This window comes from Lepus europaeus, unplaced genomic scaffold, assembly GCF_033115175.1.
Source record: "Lepus europaeus isolate LE1 unplaced genomic scaffold, mLepTim1.pri SCAFFOLD_105, whole genome shotgun sequence".
NCBI classification, from domain to species: Eukaryota; Metazoa; Chordata; class Mammalia; order Lagomorpha; family Leporidae; genus Lepus; species Lepus europaeus.
This window is the reverse complement of record NW_026909023.1, coordinates 446,031-463,233: the sequence shown is the minus strand read 5'-3', so window position 1 is coordinate 463,233 and position 17,203 is coordinate 446,031. Positions and strand designations below refer to the sequence as shown.

At 72.7% G+C, this 17,203-nt stretch overlaps 4 protein-coding genes across 6 annotated transcripts in view; 3 read left to right on the top strand and 1 right to left on the bottom strand.

Annotated features, from left to right (window-relative positions):
* AP3D1 (adaptor related protein complex 3 subunit delta 1) overlaps window positions 1-2,354 on the top strand; it is a 33,172-nt gene extending 30,818 nt beyond the window's left edge. For both annotated transcript variants that reach the window (XM_062184879.1, XM_062184878.1), the window contains exon 32: window positions 1,512-2,354. In XM_062184879.1, coding sequence (XP_062040863.1) covers window positions 1,512-1,607 — 96 coding nt within the window. In that variant the 3' untranslated portion in view covers window positions 1,608-2,354. The remainder of the gene's footprint in view (window positions 1-1,511) is intronic.
* On the top strand, window positions 8-1,382 carry LOC133754437 (uncharacterized). The gene has a single exon (XM_062184944.1). The coding sequence runs from the start codon at window positions 138-140 to the stop codon at window positions 1,380-1,382; it is 1,245 nt and encodes a 414-aa protein (XP_062040928.1). The 5' UTR covers window positions 8-137.
* Window positions 2,355-3,342: 988 nt separating the features above from the next.
* IZUMO4 (IZUMO family member 4) lies at window positions 3,343-5,195 on the bottom strand. 2 transcript variants are annotated; one of them, XR_009865232.1, is made up of 9 exons: window positions 4,961-5,195; window positions 4,804-4,884; window positions 4,648-4,719; window positions 4,506-4,532; window positions 4,363-4,438; window positions 4,204-4,251; window positions 3,881-4,116; window positions 3,606-3,620; window positions 3,343-3,511 (listed from the first exon to the last, which is right to left on the bottom strand). XR_009865232.1 is itself a non-coding variant. In XM_062184895.1 (9 exons), exons 1-9 carry the CDS (start codon window positions 5,172-5,174, stop codon window positions 3,421-3,423), a joined length of 642 nt encoding a protein of 213 aa, XP_062040879.1. In that variant the 3' UTR covers window positions 3,343-3,420. The 2 variants fall into 2 exon arrangements, 1 of the variants encoding a protein (XP_062040879.1); XM_062184895.1 differs by lacking the exon at window positions 3,606-3,620 and having other exon boundaries at window positions 3,881-3,898; window positions 4,102-4,116; window positions 4,961-5,174.
* A 445-nt stretch (window positions 5,196-5,640) lies between these two features.
* MOB3A (MOB kinase activator 3A) lies at window positions 5,641-15,693 on the top strand. Its single transcript, XM_062184891.1, is given in 9 exon segments — window positions 5,641-5,717; window positions 9,827-9,890; window positions 12,720-12,801; window positions 12,804-12,928; window positions 12,930-13,011; window positions 13,014-13,118; window positions 13,121-13,159; window positions 13,865-14,067; window positions 15,201-15,693. Coding segments are annotated over 7 exon segments (645 nt in total). The 5' UTR covers window positions 5,641-5,717; window positions 9,827-9,890; window positions 12,720-12,740; the 3' UTR covers window positions 15,231-15,693.
* The last annotated feature ends 1,510 nt before the right edge of the window (window positions 15,694-17,203 follow it).

Sequence of the window (17,203 nt, the reverse complement as noted above, 5' to 3'; positions counted from 1 at the left end):
GCCTCCCTGAGGCGCCGTGTGCAGCTGGGACACTGCAGGGAGCGCGTGTGTGCGGAGCCTCCTGTCTGCATGGCCCCGGACACAGGAGCTCACGGTGGCCCTGGTTTCTGCTGCGTGTGGTGAGCCCGCCGGCTTCCATGGGTGGCTCGCCCGGGTGGGGGTCAGCACGGGCGCGTGCGGCGCCCATGTGGAGCTGGGCACCTGTTGGGGGGCCAGCCAGCTCTGTCATAGTGGGTACATCTGGCCATACACACTCAGGTTCGCTGCCCCGTCACCCACTTGGGGAGCTCCTGGTCTCGGCCTCCCTGTCTCCCCGTCTCTCCCTGTCTCCCTGTGTCTCTTCATGTTTCCCCATGTCTCCTCGTCTCTGTCTCTCCATCTGTGTCCCCTTCTCTCCGTGTCCCCATCTCTCCCTGTCTCCCCGTGTCCCCATCTCTCTGTGTCTCCCTGTCTCTGTGTCCCCATCTCCCCGTGTCTCCCCGTCTCCCCCTCTCTCCCTGTCTCTCCCCGTCTCCCTCCGTCTCTCCCCGTCTCCCCCTGTCTCTCCCCGTCTCCCCCTGTCTCTCCCCGTCTCTCCCCGTCTCCCCGTCTCCCCCCGTCTCCCCCTGTCTCTCCCTGTCTCCCCCGTCTCTCCCCGTCTCTCCCCGTCTCCCCCCGTTTCCCCCTGTCTCCCCGTGTCTCCCCCTGTCTCTCCCCCTGTCTCCCTGTCTCCCCGTCTCTCCGTGTCCCCATCTCCCTGTCTCCCCCTGTCTCCCTGTCTCTCCCCGTCTCCCCCTGTCTCTCCCCCTGTCTCTCCCCGTCTCTCCCCGTCTCCCCCCGTCTCCCCCTGTCTCTCCCTGTCTCCCCCGTCTCTCCGTCTCTCCCCGTCTCCCCCCGTTTCCCCCTGTCTCCCCGTGTCTCCCCGTCTCCCCCTGTCTCTCCCCGTCTCCCCCTGTCTCCCTGTCTCCCCGTCTCTCCGTGTCCCCATCTCCCTGTCTCCCTGTCTCTCCCCGTCTCCCCCTGTCTCCCCGTCTCTGCAGTGTGGGGAGGGAGTTGCCAGCCTCTTCCTGGAGGTGCCTCATGCGGCTCCGCCTGGGAGCTGGGCGAGTTTGGACGACCTGCGTCCGGCCGCCATCGGATCCTGGGTCGGCTGGCTTAGGCGTCACCTCCCAGCTGCCTCCGAGGGCCGTGGCCGCCTGTCCTGCCCTGGAGGGCCTGGCGTGTCCCCTGCTGTGTGGGGTCAGAGCCACCCCCGCCAGGGCAGCTCTGCCCAGACTCCTGGGCTTCTCACGGCCTCCAGCCGCGCCTGGGCCCCGAGGCGGGAGGGCGGCAGGAGAAAGCGCGGACTTGGTGCCGGTGCAGCGCCCTCACAGGGAGGCTTTGGGCCGTGCGACGCCGAGTGAACTCTGGAGCACCGGCCTCCCACGTGGCGGCAGGGGCCCACACATCAGGCCGGGCCGCCGGCGCGGCAGACAGCGGGTTCACCTGCTGTGCCGTGGCCTGGCCGGTCTGAGCCCGCCCCTTCCCCCCAGGGCGAGCGCTCCGTGTCCGTGGACGGGAAGTGCAGCGACGCGACCATGCTGGGCAGCCTGCTAGACGAGCTCAAGGGGACGCTGGCCCAGTGCTGAGCCGCGCGCATTGAACCGCACCGCTGTCCACTGTGCAGACGGCCGGGCCTGTGGCGTTGGTTTATTTGTCCTCCGACTCTGCCCTCACCCAGCCCCAGACCAGCAGGCGGCGGCCCCGGCGCGGGGGCTGCCCCCGGCCGCCGGGACCCCCGGGCTGGGGCCTGGCAGGCAGCAGGGGCGGGTGCTCGGCGGGTAGATGTGGTGCCCACCCACCCCCGGGGCCATCAGCTGCTCGCGCCCCCAGACACCCCGAGTGGCGGGGCGGTGGGGGAGGCACAGGGCAGGCCGGCTGCCCTCCAGGACCCGCGGTGGGAACGGATGTGGCCGCCGGGCCAGGGGATGGGACCTTTGGCGCCACCGTCTTGTTCAGGGGGAGCCCGTCTCGCTGGGCTCTGCTCAGGGGTGACTGGCGTCGTCATTCCGTGTCCTGTCTGTCCCTACGTGGCACCCACAGCTGCGGGAGGCACCTGTGGGCGCCCTGATGGCGCAGGGCCAGCACCCTGGGTGCGCTCGCTGCCCGCGCCGCCGGTGGTGGCGCCCTGGGGCTGGCCGTCCCCAGGCACGGTGGGGGGACCCCGGCCTCTTCCTCGGCGCTGACGGCCTCGTGACGCTGTACCTCCCCTCGATGTCACTTAGCATGTAGCGTTCCTAGCACAGCGTGCGCGTGACCCCAGGACGCGTCCCGAGGGCACGGGGCCTGCCCGCCACTGTCGTGATCTGTGTCCAGATGATCAATAAAGTTGCAAATGGAGCCTGGCGTGCGGCCTGCTGAGTGCCTGTGGCCCCGCCCCCGCCCCCCATGGTCCCCACGGGGCCCCTTCACCCCGACTCTCCTGGGAGCCCCCTGCCCAGGGCTGTGGGACAGAGCCAGGAAAGGCGCGGGAGCCCGTGACCCCTGCGGTGCCGCTGGGCCGGGCGTGCTGCCCCGGGGAAGAGGCCCGCACCCCGTGTCCAGGGGCCTGGGCCCCCCTCCACTCTGGATCCTGGCGTCCTGCTGGGAGTTGGGGGCCCGTCCCCACGTGGGTGCCCAGCTGTGAGCTGGCCCCCCCCTGCCTACTGAAGACGTTTCAGAATGACCCAGATCTGCCTCTCAAAACGAAGCCGTGACCCCCAGCCAGCACGCGCCTGGGTGTGACCACACCGGCCGTCCCTCGGAGGGGTCCCAAAGCAGTACCTGAGACCCGGCAGGAGCTGCGTGGACCTGGGTGGCCGCTGGGCCCGGCTGCCATGGCTCCCAGCCGAGTGCAGTGGCCCCCTGGGCGTGCTCAGCGGCCACGCGTGGCTCTGACCCATGGAGCTTCCCCCACGTGTCCCACATCACGGCTCGGCCCTTCCCGGACCCCACCCCCAGGGCAGGGAGACCTCCCAGGAAGCAGCGCCCGCAGCCTGTGTGCTGCGCTTAGCCACGCCACGGGCACCACCGCCACCAGGCCCAGGCTCGCCACGGGCACCACCGCCACCAGGCCCAGGCTCGGGTGGCGACCAGGACCGAGATGCACCCCTCCCTCTGCCTGGGCTCTGCTGGGGCCGTGGGGGACCCGGGGCCTGCACGCCCGGACCTGCCTGGTGCCTGCCTCCCCCGTGCCCCTGCTGGACAAGAACCGCTCCCAGGTGAGAACTCACAGTTTTAATGTCCCCGGGTAGCTCTGGGTCCCCGCCCAGGAGCCCCTGCTATGTGCACACCCACCACCCTCTCCCCAGGCCTGCACGGCCGGGTGGGGCCGGGGCCGGGGCCGGGGCCGGGGCCGGGGCCGGGGCGGGGGCCGCAGCGAGCCTGCAGCAGGAGCAGGCGCGGGCCGGCAGGGCCCGGCCGTCAGTGCTGGGTCAGGCACTTGGAGGCGTTCTCCAGGGTCAGGTTGGCCAGGTGCTGGGGCTCCAGGCACGGGAGGCTCGGTGACACCAGGCTGCGGGGGGGGGGGCAGGCGCCCTCAGCCCTGCTCCCCCAACCCAGGGGCCCCCCGCCCCACCCCCAGCTGCAGCCTCCCTCCTGTCACTCACAAGGCTGGGGTGGTTCTGGGGGTCCCGGGCCAGCAGGAGTTGGTGCACGGCGGGCGGTGGATGAGGAAGTGACGTCCGGTGGGTCCCAGGTGCAGACCCGCCTTCCGGTCCCCAAGGACCCCACCCTGCCCGCCCAGGCCCCGCCTTCCGGTCCCCAAGGACCCCACCCTGCACCCACCCTGCCAGCCCAGGCCCCGCCTTCCCTGCCCCCCCACGCTCCAGCCCAGGCCCCACCTTCCCTGCCCCCCCCACGCGCCAGCCCAGGCCCCGCCTACCTCGTGTTTATGTCCTGGCTGAAAGACCACGGGGCCCAGGTCAGACCCCAGCCTATGGGGCTGAGGCTGTGCCTCCGTGGCCCTAGGGCCTGGCCACTGGGGCTCTGCCCACAGCTCGGGGCAGGAACGGACACCACAGGGACCCTCCAGCCAGGCCCTCCGACCCCCACGGTGCCCGGGGGCCCGGTACTCACCGCCGTGGGCGGGGGAGGGGGACTTACTTGTGCCAGTTATTTCTGCAACAACAGCAGGTGTGGGGTCAGGGCGGCCGAGTGGCCCTGGCCGCTGCCCCTCCCTGAGTCCGCGCCAGAGCCCCGACTCACAGGTAGGCAAGGAGCCCCTTCACCGCCGTCTCCCACTGCGCCGAGGACCTGAGGGCACAGCGGGCTGGGAGGCGGCCTGGCCCCGAGGCCCCCGCCCTGCCCAGGGGAGCTGGGGGCCCCGCCGCGCCCCCCGCCGGCGTGGGCGGCCCCCAGCCCTACTCGCAGTTGTAGCCGAAGCAGACGACGTGCGAGTCGGTGCAGTTGCCGCAGGAGACCGTCTCGTACTGGAAGATGCCTGCAAGGCGCCCGGCTGTAGGTGCAGGCGGCCCTGGGCCCCCGCCGCCCCCGCCCGCCTCACTCACCACAGTGGCGCTGACAGTCGATGCGGCCTGCGGGGGGGGGGGGGGCGGGAGGCAACGCGTGTCCACGGGGACGCCCCGCGGACCCTGCGCCGGCGACCGCGGGCCCCGCTCCGGGAGCCGCCCCCACCCTCCCTGTGCTCACTCTCGATGATGGCGTTCTGCAGGAGGTGCACCTGCTCCCGGAAGATGGCCCGCAGCTCGCTGGGGAAATACCCTGAAGGGTTGGGCGCGCGGGAACAGGGCGGTCAGGCCCGGGCGGCGGGCGGCGGGCGGCCCCGCCCCGCAGTCCGCCCCTTACCCGGGAAGTACATCTTCCCCTGGTACAGCTGATCCATCCTCTGGTACACCGCTGTCGCCACTTGGTCCAGCTTCGCCCGGGCTGGAGCGAGAGGGGGCGGCGGTGACCGCCCGGCCGCGCGGGGCGTGCCCAGCCGGCGCCGGGCGCGGACACTCACTGATCTCGGCGGGGATGGCCAGGCGCAGCTCCTTCATCGTGTCCCGGCTCCAGTCGGTGAGCAGCGCGCCCGACACGGGGATGTCGCCCACCCACCAGGACTTGAGGTTCACGTGGTTGCGGTAGAAGGAGAACTTCTCCGAGAAGTTCCCGTGGCAGTGCAGGCAGCCGCCGGCCAGCGCCGCCGTCATGCCCAGGCACAGCAGCAAGGCCATGGCCCGCCCCCGCCCGCCGCCGACCAACCAACGGCGGCGCCCGCGCCACGCCCCCCGGCGCGCACCAACCAACGGCGCCGGCTCGGGCCGAGGCCGCGCCCCTCCACGCCCCCAGCTCGGGGCCCGTCCGGGCTCCACCGACAACCGACCACGCCCGCTCTTTCTCCAGGCCCCGCCCACACGCAGAGAGCCCCACCCACATCGTGGGCCCGCCCCCGCGGCGCAAGCCCCGCCCACGGGCCGCCCCGGTTGCTAGGCAACGGCGCGCCGTCCCGTCCTTCTGGGGGGCTCGGCCGGGGCGTCCGGCCTGGCGGGGCTGCTTTCCCGGGGGCGCGGGCCGCGCGCCCCTGCGGACCCCGGCCGCCTTCGAGCCCGCGAGACTGCGTCCTCGCGACGCTGCGGGCCCTTTAAGAAAAGTAGGTCCGGCTGCGCGGGTGCGGCCGGGGCGGGGCTTGTGGCACGCGTGTCCCTCCGCGGGGACGGCCGGGACCGAGCGCGGCGGCGGGCGGGAGCGGCCGGACGGCGCGGGAGCGCGGGGCTCAGGTGGGTGCGCGGGGCTGGGGAGCGCGGGGCTGGGGAGTGCGGGGCTGGGGAGCGCGGGGCTGGGGAGCGCGGGGCTGGGGAGCGCGGGGCTGGGGCGGAGTGCGGGGCTGGGGAGCGCGGGGCTGGGGAGCGCGGGGCTCCGGTGGGAGCGGGGCTGGGGCGGAGTGCGGGGCTGGGGGAGCGCGGGGCTGGGGAGCGCGGGGCTCAGGTGGGTGCGCGGGGCTGGGGAGCGCGGGGCCGGGGAGCGCGGGGCCAGGTGGCGTGCGCGGGGCTGGGGAGTGCGGGGCTGGGGAGCGCGGGGCTGGGGCGGAGTGCGGGGCTGGGGGAGCGCGGGGCTGGGGAGCGCGGGGCTCCGGTGGGAGCGGGGCTGGGGCGGAGTGCGGGGCTGGGGGAGCGCGGGGCTGGGGAGCGCGGGGCTGGGGAGCGCGGGGCTCCGGTGGGAGCGGGGCTGGGGCGGAGTGCGGGGCGGGGGCGGAGTGCGGGGCTGGGGAGCGCGGGGCCAGGTGGGTGCGCGGGGCTGGGGAGTGCGGGGCTGGGGAGCGCGGAGCTGGGGAGCGCGGCGCGGGGCTGGGGAGCGCGGGGCTGGGGCGGAGTGCGGGGCTGGGGAGCGCGGGGCTGGGCGGGGCTGGGGCAGAGTGTGGGGCTGGGGAGTGCGGGACTGGGGAGCGCGGGGCTGGGGCGGAGTGCGGGGCTGGGGAGCGCGGGGCTGGGCGGGGCTGGGGCAGAGTGTGGGGCTGGGGAGTGCGGGGCTGGGGAGCGCGGGGCTGGGGCGGGACTGGGGCGGGGCCCGCAGGGCACTCGGGCAGAAGGCGGACAGCGGGCAGGTGGCCAGCGTGGACCGGCTTCGGGGCGCATCCGCCCCTTCGGGGTTCACCCGCAGCTCTGCGCCCCGCAGTTTGGGTCAGGCCCCCTCCAGGCTCAGGGCCCCGCGGGTCCCGCGCGCTGACCGGAGCAGAGCGGCCGGCCGGAGTCAGGCGTGTGGTGGGCGCGGTGGGCGCGCACGTGGGCCGGGGTCCGCCGGCCCTGCCTCCTGGAGTGCCCGGGGGACCTCAGGCCCGGCGCTGCCCGCTGAGCCGCACTTCCTCTGCAGCCGGACCGGGCGGAGCGGCAGGGCCTGCGCCTGGCAGCCACTGGGTCTGGGGGCTGAGCGAGGCCAAGGTGCAGCCCCCCTGGGCCCCCCAGCAGCCCCGCCCTCGGCCGCCCCCCACTCCCAGCAGCCCCCCACCCCGGGCTGTCCCAGGATCCTGGTGTGTGTCCCTGTGTGTCTGTGTCCCCGTCCGTGTCTCTGGTCTCTGTGTGTCTGTGTCTGTCTGTCTGTGTCCCTGTGTGTCTGTGTCCCCGTCCGTGTCGCTGGTCCCTGTGTGTCTCTGGTCCCTCTGTGTCTGTCCCTGTCTCTCTGTGTCTGTGTCCCCGTCTGTGTCCCTGTGTGTCTGTGTCCCGGTCCGTGTCGCTGGTTCCTCTGTGTCTCTGTGTCTGTCTGTGTCTGTGTCCCCGTCCGTGTCGCTGGTCCCTCTGTGTCTCTGTGTCTGTCTGTGTCTGTGTCCCCGTCCGTGTCGCTGGTCCCTCTGTGTCTCTGTGTCTGTCTGTGTCTGTGTCCCCGTCTGTGTCGCTGGTCCCTCTGTGTCTCTGTGTCTGTCTGTGTCTGTGTCCCCGTCCGTGTCGCTGGTCCCTCTGTGTCTGTGTCCCCGTCCGTGTCGCTGGTCCCTCTGTGTCTCTGTGTCTGTCTGTGTCTGTGTCCCCGTCCGTGTCGCTGGTCCCGTGTGTCTGTGTCCCCGTCCGTGTCGCTGGTCCCTGTCTCTGTGTCCCTGTCTGTCCCTGTCTCTGTGTCTGTGTCCCCGCCCTGGCTCACTGCCCCACGAGTCCTCCGCTTTCCGGGGCTGGGAGGTGCCAGGTCTGAGAGCCGTGGACGTGGGTGACGTGGGTGTCGTGGGTGTCCTCAGGCTCCCAGGTGGCCGCGGGGCCTGGGCCTCGGTGAGATTCCCGCTTCTGGGGGTTCGTCAGGGCGGACCTCACCCGGGCCAGCGGCTCCCTCCCGTCAGGGCCGTGGGGCGGGGTCCTGGAAGCCCCCCAGGCTGGCGGGCAGCGGGGGGTTTTCCTGGGGGAAGTCCTTGGCGTCCCGGCCCAGGGCTCAGTTCCTGGAGGACCCGGAGGACGCGGCTTCCCCCGCTTCCTTGTTCCTTGTCAGGCTCGAGGGAGGGAGGCAGACGGAGGTCCTCGTCCCTGTCCGCTCCCCAGAGGCCCCCACGGCCGGGGCGGGCCAGGCCGAGAGCCCCAGGGCTGGGCTGTGCGGCTCAGACACGCTGACCCCGCTCTTAAAGATTTGTTTGAGATGCGGTTACAGAGGGAGAGAGAGCGAGAGAGGGAGGGAGAGAGAGAGAGAGGGAGGGAGAGGGAGGGAGAGAGAGGGAGAGGGAGGGAGGGAGAGAGGGAGAGAGAGAGGGAGGAAGGGGGAGAGAGAGAGAGGGAGGGAGGGAGAGAGGGAGGGAGAGAGAGGGGGAGAGGGAGAGAGGAGAGGGAGAGAGAGGGAGAGAGAGAGAGGGAGGAGGGGGAGAAAGGGGGAGAGAGGGAGGGAGAGAGGGAGAGAGAGGGGTAGGGAGAGATGGAGGGAGAGAGGGAGAGAGAGAGGGAGGAAGGAGGAGAGAGAGAGAGGGAGGGAGGGAGAGAGGGAGGGAGAGAGAGGGGGAGAGGGAGAGAGGAGAGGGAGAGAGAGGGAGAGAGAGGGAGAGAGGGGGTCTTCCATCCTCTGGTTCACTCCCCAAATGGCCACAGTGGCTGGAGCTGGGCTGATCCAAGGCCAGGAGCCAGGAGCTCCATCCGGGTCTCCCACGCAGGTGCAGGGGCCCAAGGACTTGGGCCATCGTCCACTGCTCTCCCAGGCCACAGCAGGGAGTTGGCTGGGAAGTGGAGCAGCCGGGACTCGAACCCGCGCCCCCCCCGGCCCTGGTTTATAGACGTAGAAATGGGCACCACGGCTGGTTGTTGCTGCTTGAAATGTCCAGTTTCATTCACTGCATAGCCCTTGGGGGTGGGGGCCCGGGCACTGTGGAGTGGACACAGGAGCCAGACCGCGCTGGGGCCTGCGGGGTGCCGAGCGGCGTCCCTGGAGTCCACCCCCAGTGACATGGGGTGGGATGGCTGCCGGGGGGCCGGAGGGGGTGGGCGTGGGCCCCAGCTCACCCCTGCACCTTCCTTACCGCCAGGCAAAAGTGGGAGCAGGACGGGTGGCCAGGGCCGGGCGCAGGTCACAGCGAGGGCTCCCGTCCCCCGGGGGCAGGTGGGAGGTGGGCCGGGGGACAGGACCTGGCCAGGCAGGTGGTGAGGAGCCGCTCTGAGATGACACAGGGCTTGCCCTCGGGGAGCTCCCAACCCCTGGGGGCAGCGGGCCACGTCTGGGGACATCTGTGGTGGCCACAACTCCCTCGGGGGCGCTGCCGGCCCAGGGTGTGGTCCTTGTGTCCGTGGGGCCGGGAGGGACCCCGGCTCACGGTCTGGTCTGTGCTGATGGTGGAACGGGGGCTCCTCAACCTGGGCCCAGGGGTCGGCGGGGCCTGGGTCGGTGGGGTCCGGGGGTCGGCGGGGGCCTGGGTCGGCGGGGCCGGGGGGTCGGCGGGGGCCTGGGTCTGTGGGGCCCGGGGGTCGGCGGGGGCCTGGGTCGGCGGGGCCCGGGGGTCGGCGGGGGCCTGGGTCGGTGGGGTCCGGGGGTCGGCGGGGCCCGGGGGGTCAGCGGGGGCCTGGGTCGGTGGGGCCCAGGGGTTGGCGGGGCCGGGGGGTCAGCGGGGGCCTGGGTCGGTGGGGCCCGGGGGTCGGCGGGGGCCTGGGTCGGTGGGCGCCTGGGTCGCCTCTCCCGTGGGGCCGCCGTGAAGCCCACCTTCTGCAGGTTCCGCAGCCCAGGCCGCTCAGGGTGGGGGGCTGGCGCCCAGGGTCTGCGGCCTGTGAGCCGTGAGCCGTGGGAGCCCGGGGCGTGGCCCACGGCCGTGGCAGGATGTGGCAGGCGCCGGAAGGAAGTGGGCGCCGGGCCGCGCTGCCTGGAGGAACTGTGCTGCGCTTCCCGAGGGGGGCAGGGGTCTGTCTGGGGCGTTCGTCAGCTTGTCTGTCCTCCTTGCTTCTAGAAGTTTCCACGCACCTGTGAGGGGACCAGCAGGAGCCAAGAGAGGAGTCCGAACCCCACCGACGGTAACCGGGCCTCGGGGGCAGCAGGTGGGGAGGCTGCTGGGGCCCATGGCGCTGGCCCCCGGCCGGCCACACAGCTGCCTGCTCGTGCCGGGCGCTGGCCCCCGGGAGCCCCGCAGGACCCTCCCGCTTTCTGGGAGGAGGAGACGGACGCACCTGCCCAGTCCTGTGTGTGAGAACACAGGAGGAGCTCGGCCCCGGGCCCGGCCTGCGTGCTGTCCCTGGCACCAGCCACACAGGCCGTGCAGGCCCCTCCCTGGCCTGGCCGGGTGATGTCATCGCAGGGGCAGCCCCCTGACAGCCCTGGAAAGGCCGGCCTGCGGCTTCTTGCCTGTGGGAGTTTGCAGCTGGGCCGGCCCCCGGGAGAAGCGAGGGGAGCCCGCGTGTGCGCGGTGCCCGCCCAGGCGAGGGCGTGGGGGCCCCCGGAAGGGGCTGCTATGGGGGCTCTGTCCGGGGAGCGGTCCCGGGCATGAGGGCCCTGCTCGGCCCAGGCGGCCTCAGTCAGGCGCTCCCAGGAGCGGCCAGGGTGTGGGGGGAGGGCGGAGGGTGGTGGCAGCCACCCCCTGAGCTGGCTGCCCCCACAGGGCCAGGTCTCCGCGCCCTCTTACTGGTCTCCTCTCTGATTGCCCGCGGCGGAGCCCAGAGGGGCCACTGTGGGTCCTTTCCAGGTTGGGGCGGGGTCTCACCCAGAGGGCTGCCCCCTCTGGATCTGTCAGCTGTTTGACAGACAGAGAGCTCCCGCCCCCAGATGCCCCACGGGCTGAGACTGAAGAGGCCAGACCCGGAGCCAGGAGCCCCAGCAGGGCGGCACCTGGGCGCCGGGAGCCCCGAGGGCGGCACTGGGCATCGGGAGCCCCGCAGGGCTCGGGTCCAGGCGTTGAGCCGCGTGGTAACTGCGAGGCTGGACACCATCACCTCTGTTCCCATCAGCAGTCTCCAGCCGGCCCTGTCTCTGGGGGCCACAAGTCCGCTCCTGTGGGCGTCTCAGTGGAGCCCCCATGGCGCGGCTGTCCCCTCTCCGGGGCTTCTCCAGCCCTGGCCTCGGAGCTGCCACCCGCAGTGCCCATGGTGCTGCCGAGTCTGCCTCGGGGAGCCGGTGTTAGAGCTGCCAGGCCTGGCCAGGCCTGGGCGCCGGGACCTGCGTGGCCCGTGTCAGGTGCGTCGGTGCCACTGTCGCTGTTTGCGGCCCGCTGGAGCAGGCCGCGCGATGGCGTAGCCACGCAGACGCACCCTCGCCCTGGGCGGAGGTCCGGGTGTGGGCAGGGCTGTCCCTCCCTGAGGCTCCTGGGAGATTCCCCGTCCCGCGTTTGCCAGCTCTGGACGCGCCGCGGCCCTGGGCTCGCGGCCCCCCGACTCTGGCCCTCTGGCTCCTCCCAGGAGGGCCTGGGAGACACCAGCGCCTCTCTCGGGTCCAGCCCCTGCACCCCATTGATGCCGGACCCCCGGTACTGTTGATGTTGGGGGCCAGGTCATTCCCTGAGGGGACCGCTCCGTCCACCGTGGGCTGTGAGCATGAGACAGCATGGGGGGCCACACCCACCCAGCGTGGCCACAGCTGCCACCTTGGCCCGGCACCGCCCCAGCGCCAGGCTGCTGGCCCCTCGCGGGGGACGCCCAGCCTGCTGGCCTTATGTCGTCTGGGTGGGCGCCGAGGCCTGGCAGAGGCCAACGCTGCCCCTCCTGCCTCCCCTCCCCACTTCCCCTCTGGCACTTCCTCTTCTGAGCCCCCCCCCAGGTCCGTGCTCCCTGGAGGTCTGTCTAGGGGCCACCCGCCACCCTTCTGGCTGGGTGGCAGGAGGGCTCTGGGAGGCGGGCGCGGGAGTGCAGGGGGGTGAGCGGGGCTGGACGTGGGTGGGCACCTCGGGGACAGGCAGCCACGGCACTGACAGGCGGGACCCGCCGCGGTATGTGTGGGTGGCGTCTGTCACGGGCCTGACCGGAAGTGGAGGCTTTGCAGCAGGTGTGGGAAGTGAAGGTGGGGGCGCCAGGTGCCGGGGGCAGAGGAGACGCCAGGGCGCCTCCTGAGCCGGGGTCTGCCAGGAGGGTGTGGGCAGCACTGGCTCCCGGCCCCGGCCTCTGTGGGCGGCCAGCAGGGTCTGGGGCTGCAGTGCCCTGTCGGCCCCTCCCGGGGACCAGGGCCCACCCTGCAGACCCACCTGACCCCCAGAGACCCCTGTCCACGTCAGGGTGAGGGCATGGGCATCCCACAGGCACCCGTGAGTGTCCCACGTGCTGGTCACTCCCCAGATGTCCACAGGAGCCAGGGCTGGGCCAGCCAGGAGCCAGGAGCTCCATCCGGGTCTCCCACACAGGTGCAGGGGCCCAGGGACTTGGGCCATCGTCACTGCCCTCCCAGGCCACAGCAGAGAGCTGGTCGGAAGTGGAGCAGCCGGGACTCAGCCCGTGCCTGTATGGGATGCCGGCGCCGCAAGCGGAGGCTTAACCTATACCACGGCGCCGGCCCCCTCAAATAAGTTTTCTTAAAAGCCTCGGCCAACACCCCAAATCAGGCCTCTGTGCTTGTGGGCCTGAACGTCCTGACAGCCCCTGGCTGCCTGGGTCTGCACCGCTGGTCTCTGTGTGTCCCAGGTCTGGGCCGGGTCCTCACCCCCTCTGTGTGTCCCAGGTCTGGGCCGGGTCCTCACCCCCTCTGTGTGTCCCAGGTCTGGGCGGGTCCTCACCCCCTCTGTGTGTCCCAGGTCTGGGCGGGGTCCTCACTGCCCCCTCCCCACTGTGTCCCAGGTCTGGGCGGGGTCCTCACCGCCCCCTCCCCCCTGTGTCCCAGGTCTGGGCGGGGTCCTCACTGCCCCCCCCCCCCCCCCCGTGTCCCAGGTCCGCGGGCCGGCGGCCGCCATGTCCAGCCCCTTCCTGAAGCAGGTCTTCAGCAAGGACAAGACCTTCCGCCCCAAGCGCAAGTCGAGCCGGGCACGCAGCGCTTCGAGCTGCACAAGCGGGCGCAGGCGTCGCTGAACGCGGGGCTGGACCTGCGGCTGGCCGTGAAGCTGCCGCCCGGCGAGGAGCTGCACGACTGGGTGGCCGTTGCACGTGGTGGACTTCTTCAACCGCGTCAACCTGGTCTACGGCACGGTGAGCGACGGCTGCACCGAGCAGTCGTGCCCGGTCATGTCGGCGGCCCCAAGTACGAGTACCGCTGGCAGGACGAGCACCGCTTCCGGAAGCCCACGGCGCTGTCGGCCCCGCGCTACGTGGACCTGCTGATGGACTGGATCGAGTGCAGATCAACAACGAGGAGCTGTTCCCCACGAGCGTGGGTGAGCGGGCGGGCGGGGCGGGGCGGGGGCGGGGCCTGGCTAGGGGCGGGGGGAGAGAGGGCGGGGCCTGGGGAGAGGGCAGGGCCTGGCCAGGGGCAGGTGGGGTGGGGGAGAGGGCAGGGCCTGGCAGGGGCGGGCGGGGGTGGGGGAGAGGGCGGGGCCTGGCTGGGGCGGGGCCGGCCGGGCAGAGGGCGGGGCCGCGGAGAGGGCCTGGCCAGGGGCGGGCGGGGTGGGGTAGAGGGCGGGGCCGGCCGGGCAGAGGGCGGGCCGCGGAGAGGGCCAGGTGGGGAGAGGGCAGGGCCTGGCCAGGGCGCGGGCGGGGAGAGGGCCAGGTGGGGAGAGGGCAGGGCCTGGCCAGGGGCGGGCGGGCAGAGGGCGGGGCCGGCCGGGCAGAGGGCGGGGCCGCGGAGAGGGCCTGGCCAGGGGCGGGCGGGGTGGGGTAGAGGGCGGGGCCGGCCGGGCAGAGGGCGGGCCGCGGAGAGGGCCAGGTGGGGAGAGGGCAGGGCCTGGCCAGGGGCGGGCGGGCAGAGGGCGGGGCCGGCCGGGCAGAGGGCGGGGCCGCGGAGAGGGCCAGGTGGGGAGAGCGCGCTCCGTGCCCACGCGCGGGCACCAGCACCTGCCGTCACAGCCGCGGGCACGGGGTCCGCGGGCGTGGGGCCCTCTGTGCCTGGCAGCGCCCCGCCCCTGAGCCGCGCCTCCCCCCAGGCACGCCGTTCCCCAAGAACTTCCTGCAGGCCGTGCGGAAGATCCTGTCGCGCCTCTTCCGCGTGTTCGTGCACGTGTACATCCACCACTTCGACCGCATCGCGCACATGGGCTCCGAGGCGCACGTCAACACCTGCTACAAGCACTTCTACTACTTCGTCACCGAGTTCGGCCTCATCGACACCAAGGAGCTGGAGCCGCTGGTGAGGCGCCGGGCGGGAGGGGGCTGCGCGGCCCTGCCCAGCCGCGGGGGGCGGAGACAGGGGCGGAGTTATGGGGAGGCGGAGGCACTGGGGGCGGAGTTATGGGGAGGCGGGGTCACGGGGGAGGTGGAGACACGGGGCGGAGACACGGGGAGGCGGGGTCACGGGGAGGCGGGGTCACGGGGGAGGCGGAGACCTGGGGGAGGCGGAGTCACCGGGAAGCAGAGTCACGGGGAGGTGGAGACACGGGGAGGCGGAGTCACCGGGGAAGCAGAGTCACGGGGGAGGCGGAGACACGGGGGGTGGAGACACGGGGAGGCGGAGACATGGGGGCAGAGACACGGGAGGCGGGGGTCACGGGGGGGCGGAGACACGGGGTGGAGTTATGGGGAGGCGGAGGCACTGGGGGCGGAGTCACGGGGGGTGGAGACACGGGGTGGAGTCACGGGGCGGAGTCACGGGGGGGCGGAGTTATGGGGAGGCGGGGTCACGGGGGAGGTGGAGACACGGGGGCGGAGTTATGGGGAGGCGGAGGCACTGGGGGCGGAGACACGGGGAGGAGGTGGAGACACGGGGCGGAGTCACGGGGGGCGGAGACACGGGTGGAGTCGGGGGGCGGAGACACGGGGGCGGAGTTATGGGGAGGCGGGGTCACGGGGGAGGTGGAGACACGGTGCGGAGACACGGGGCGGAGTTATGGGGAGGCGGGGTCACGGGGCGGAGTTATGGGGAGGCGGAGACATGGGGGCAGAGACGCGGGGGAGGCAGAGACACGGGGGCGGAGACACGGGGAGGCGGGGTCACGGGAGGCGGAGACGCCCAGGTCTGGTCCCCGCCAGCCGCCCGGAGCAGCGCGGAGCCCCCAGGAAGGGCCAGCCCGGAGCGTGGGGTGGGCCCTGTCGGGAGCCGCCCCCGCGCCCAGCAGTGCGGGTGACCAGGCCTGGGCGGCCCCGCATCCCTGCCCCGCGCCCCCGTGTTCACTCAGCACCCAAAGCCGGCCGGCTCCCACCGCCGCCAGCTCCGGAACCTTCCAGCACCCTCGGGCCTGGGGGGGGGCGCGCTGGGCCCGCCCGCGCCCGTCCTCCCCCGGGTGTCCCCCGTCTGACGTCCCCTCGTCCCCTGGCTCTTCACAGAAAGAGATGACCGCGCGGATGTGCCACTGAGCCCGGCCGGCCGTGCAGGAGCCCACGGCGCGCATGTGCAGCGCCGCCTCCGGGCCAGCGCGGCCGTCCGGGAGGGAGGAGACGCGCTGTGGACGCCAGCTCCGCCGTCACGGCCGCGAGGGCGTCTGCCTGCCGGAGGTACGACCGGGACCCGGCTGCCTTAGCCAGCTTCTCCGCGGATTGCTCCGGAGCCGCGGGCTCGGGGGCCGAGCTCCTGGGACCGGACACGGAGGGACGGGGCCGCCTCCCCGCCCCCCCAGGAAGCGCCAGTGCCTGCTGTGGGCCCAACAAGTGCCGTGCACACTGCACACGTCCTCACCGCCTGCCCCAAGCCCGGCGCCTTCCGGGACGCCGGCAGCGCCAGGACCGGGTGACCGGATGTGCCGCCTTCGGGGAGGGCCTGGGGCTGGGGTCCCCTCTGCCTCGCTCCACCCCCCCACAGACATCAGAATAAACTGCCCTCCCCCACTGTGGCTCCCATGTCTGCGCCTGCGCCGGCCTGACCCCCCCCCCCCCGGGCTTTCCCGCACAGGCCCCGGGAGGGAGGGGCCCGGGAAGCGGTCTCTGTCCTCCCCCGCCCCGTGCGCCCTCTGCCAAGTGGGATTTTTTTTTTTTTTTAAGATTTATTTATTTCTCGGAGAGAGAGGGGGGGGGGGAGAGAGAGAGAGAGAGAGGGAGGTCTTCCATCCGCTGGGTCACTCCCCAGATGGCCGCAGTGGCCGGAGCTGGGCCGATCAGGAGCCAGGAGCTCCATCCGGGTCTCCCACGCGGGGCTTGGGCCATTGTCCACTGCTCTCCCAGGCCACAGCAGGGAGCTGGATCGGAAGTGGAGCAGCCAGGACTCGAACCTGCGCCCACATGGGATGCAGGCAGTGCAGGCTGGGGCTCCACCCACTGTGCCCCAGCCGGCCCCCAGGTCTGATTCTGGCTCTGCCTCACCCAGGTGCTAAGGAGCAGAGACCGGGATCTGCCCCCAGGCCCCTCCCCAGATGCCCACAGCAGCCAGGGCCGGGCCGGGAGCTCCACCCGGGGCCCCGTGGGTGCAGGGGCCCCGGCACTGGAGCTCAGGCTCTCCCATGTGGGCCGCCACGTCCCGGTGCTGTCACTGTGCCACACGGGCAGCCACGCCATCCAGCGCTGCCCAGTTCCACGGCCTTACACGGGACAGAATTTACCCTCTTTTTTTTTTTTTTTTTTGATGCGAAATGTGGGATTTGGGGGCGGGGCTGTGGCGCTGTGTCTTTAACCGCCTGCAGCGCCGGCGCCCACGTTCGAGTCCCGGCCGCTCCGCTTCCTGTCCGGCTCCCTGCCGATGGCCTGGGAGGGCAGCGGAGGGCCCCGGCGCCCTCTGCCCTCGGGCCCCGCACCCACGGGGAGGCCTGGGAGAAGCTCCCGGCTCCCGTCGGGCCCAGCCCTGCCCCAGCACCCATTCCTCTCTGCCTTTCAAATAATCTTTTAAAAATTACTAAAAAGAAATGTGGGGCTGGAGGACAGCCTCGGGGGCCGGTCGGCTCCAGGGTCCGGCTCTGACGGACTGGGGTGGCCCTGGCCGCAGCCCCTGCCGCCGACCAGGGAGCGGATCGGCCCACGAGAGCCCCCGCGAGGGAGCCCGGGCGCGGGTCCCCGCCGAGCGCCGCTGTCCGCCAGTAGAGGGCGCAGCCGTGGGAAAGTGGCCAGGCGCCCAGCTCGTGGGCAGCGGAGGGAAGGGAAAGCCGGGGTCCTCTGACCTCTTAGAGACCCCCGCTTCTGTGTTGTTTGCTGGGGACGGCTGCTCCCATCTGCGGCCTGCGGTGGGGCCCGGGGCTGCTGCCAAAGCCGGGAGCTGGGAGCTCCAGCCGGGGCGGCGGCGGCGGGGGCCCAACCACTCGGCGGCCGCTGCCTCCCGGAGTCGGCACCAGCAGGAAGCCGGGGTCCGGAGCTGAGACCTGCTCCCCGCCAAGAAGCTGGTGGCGCTCCGAAAAATACCCCAGGCC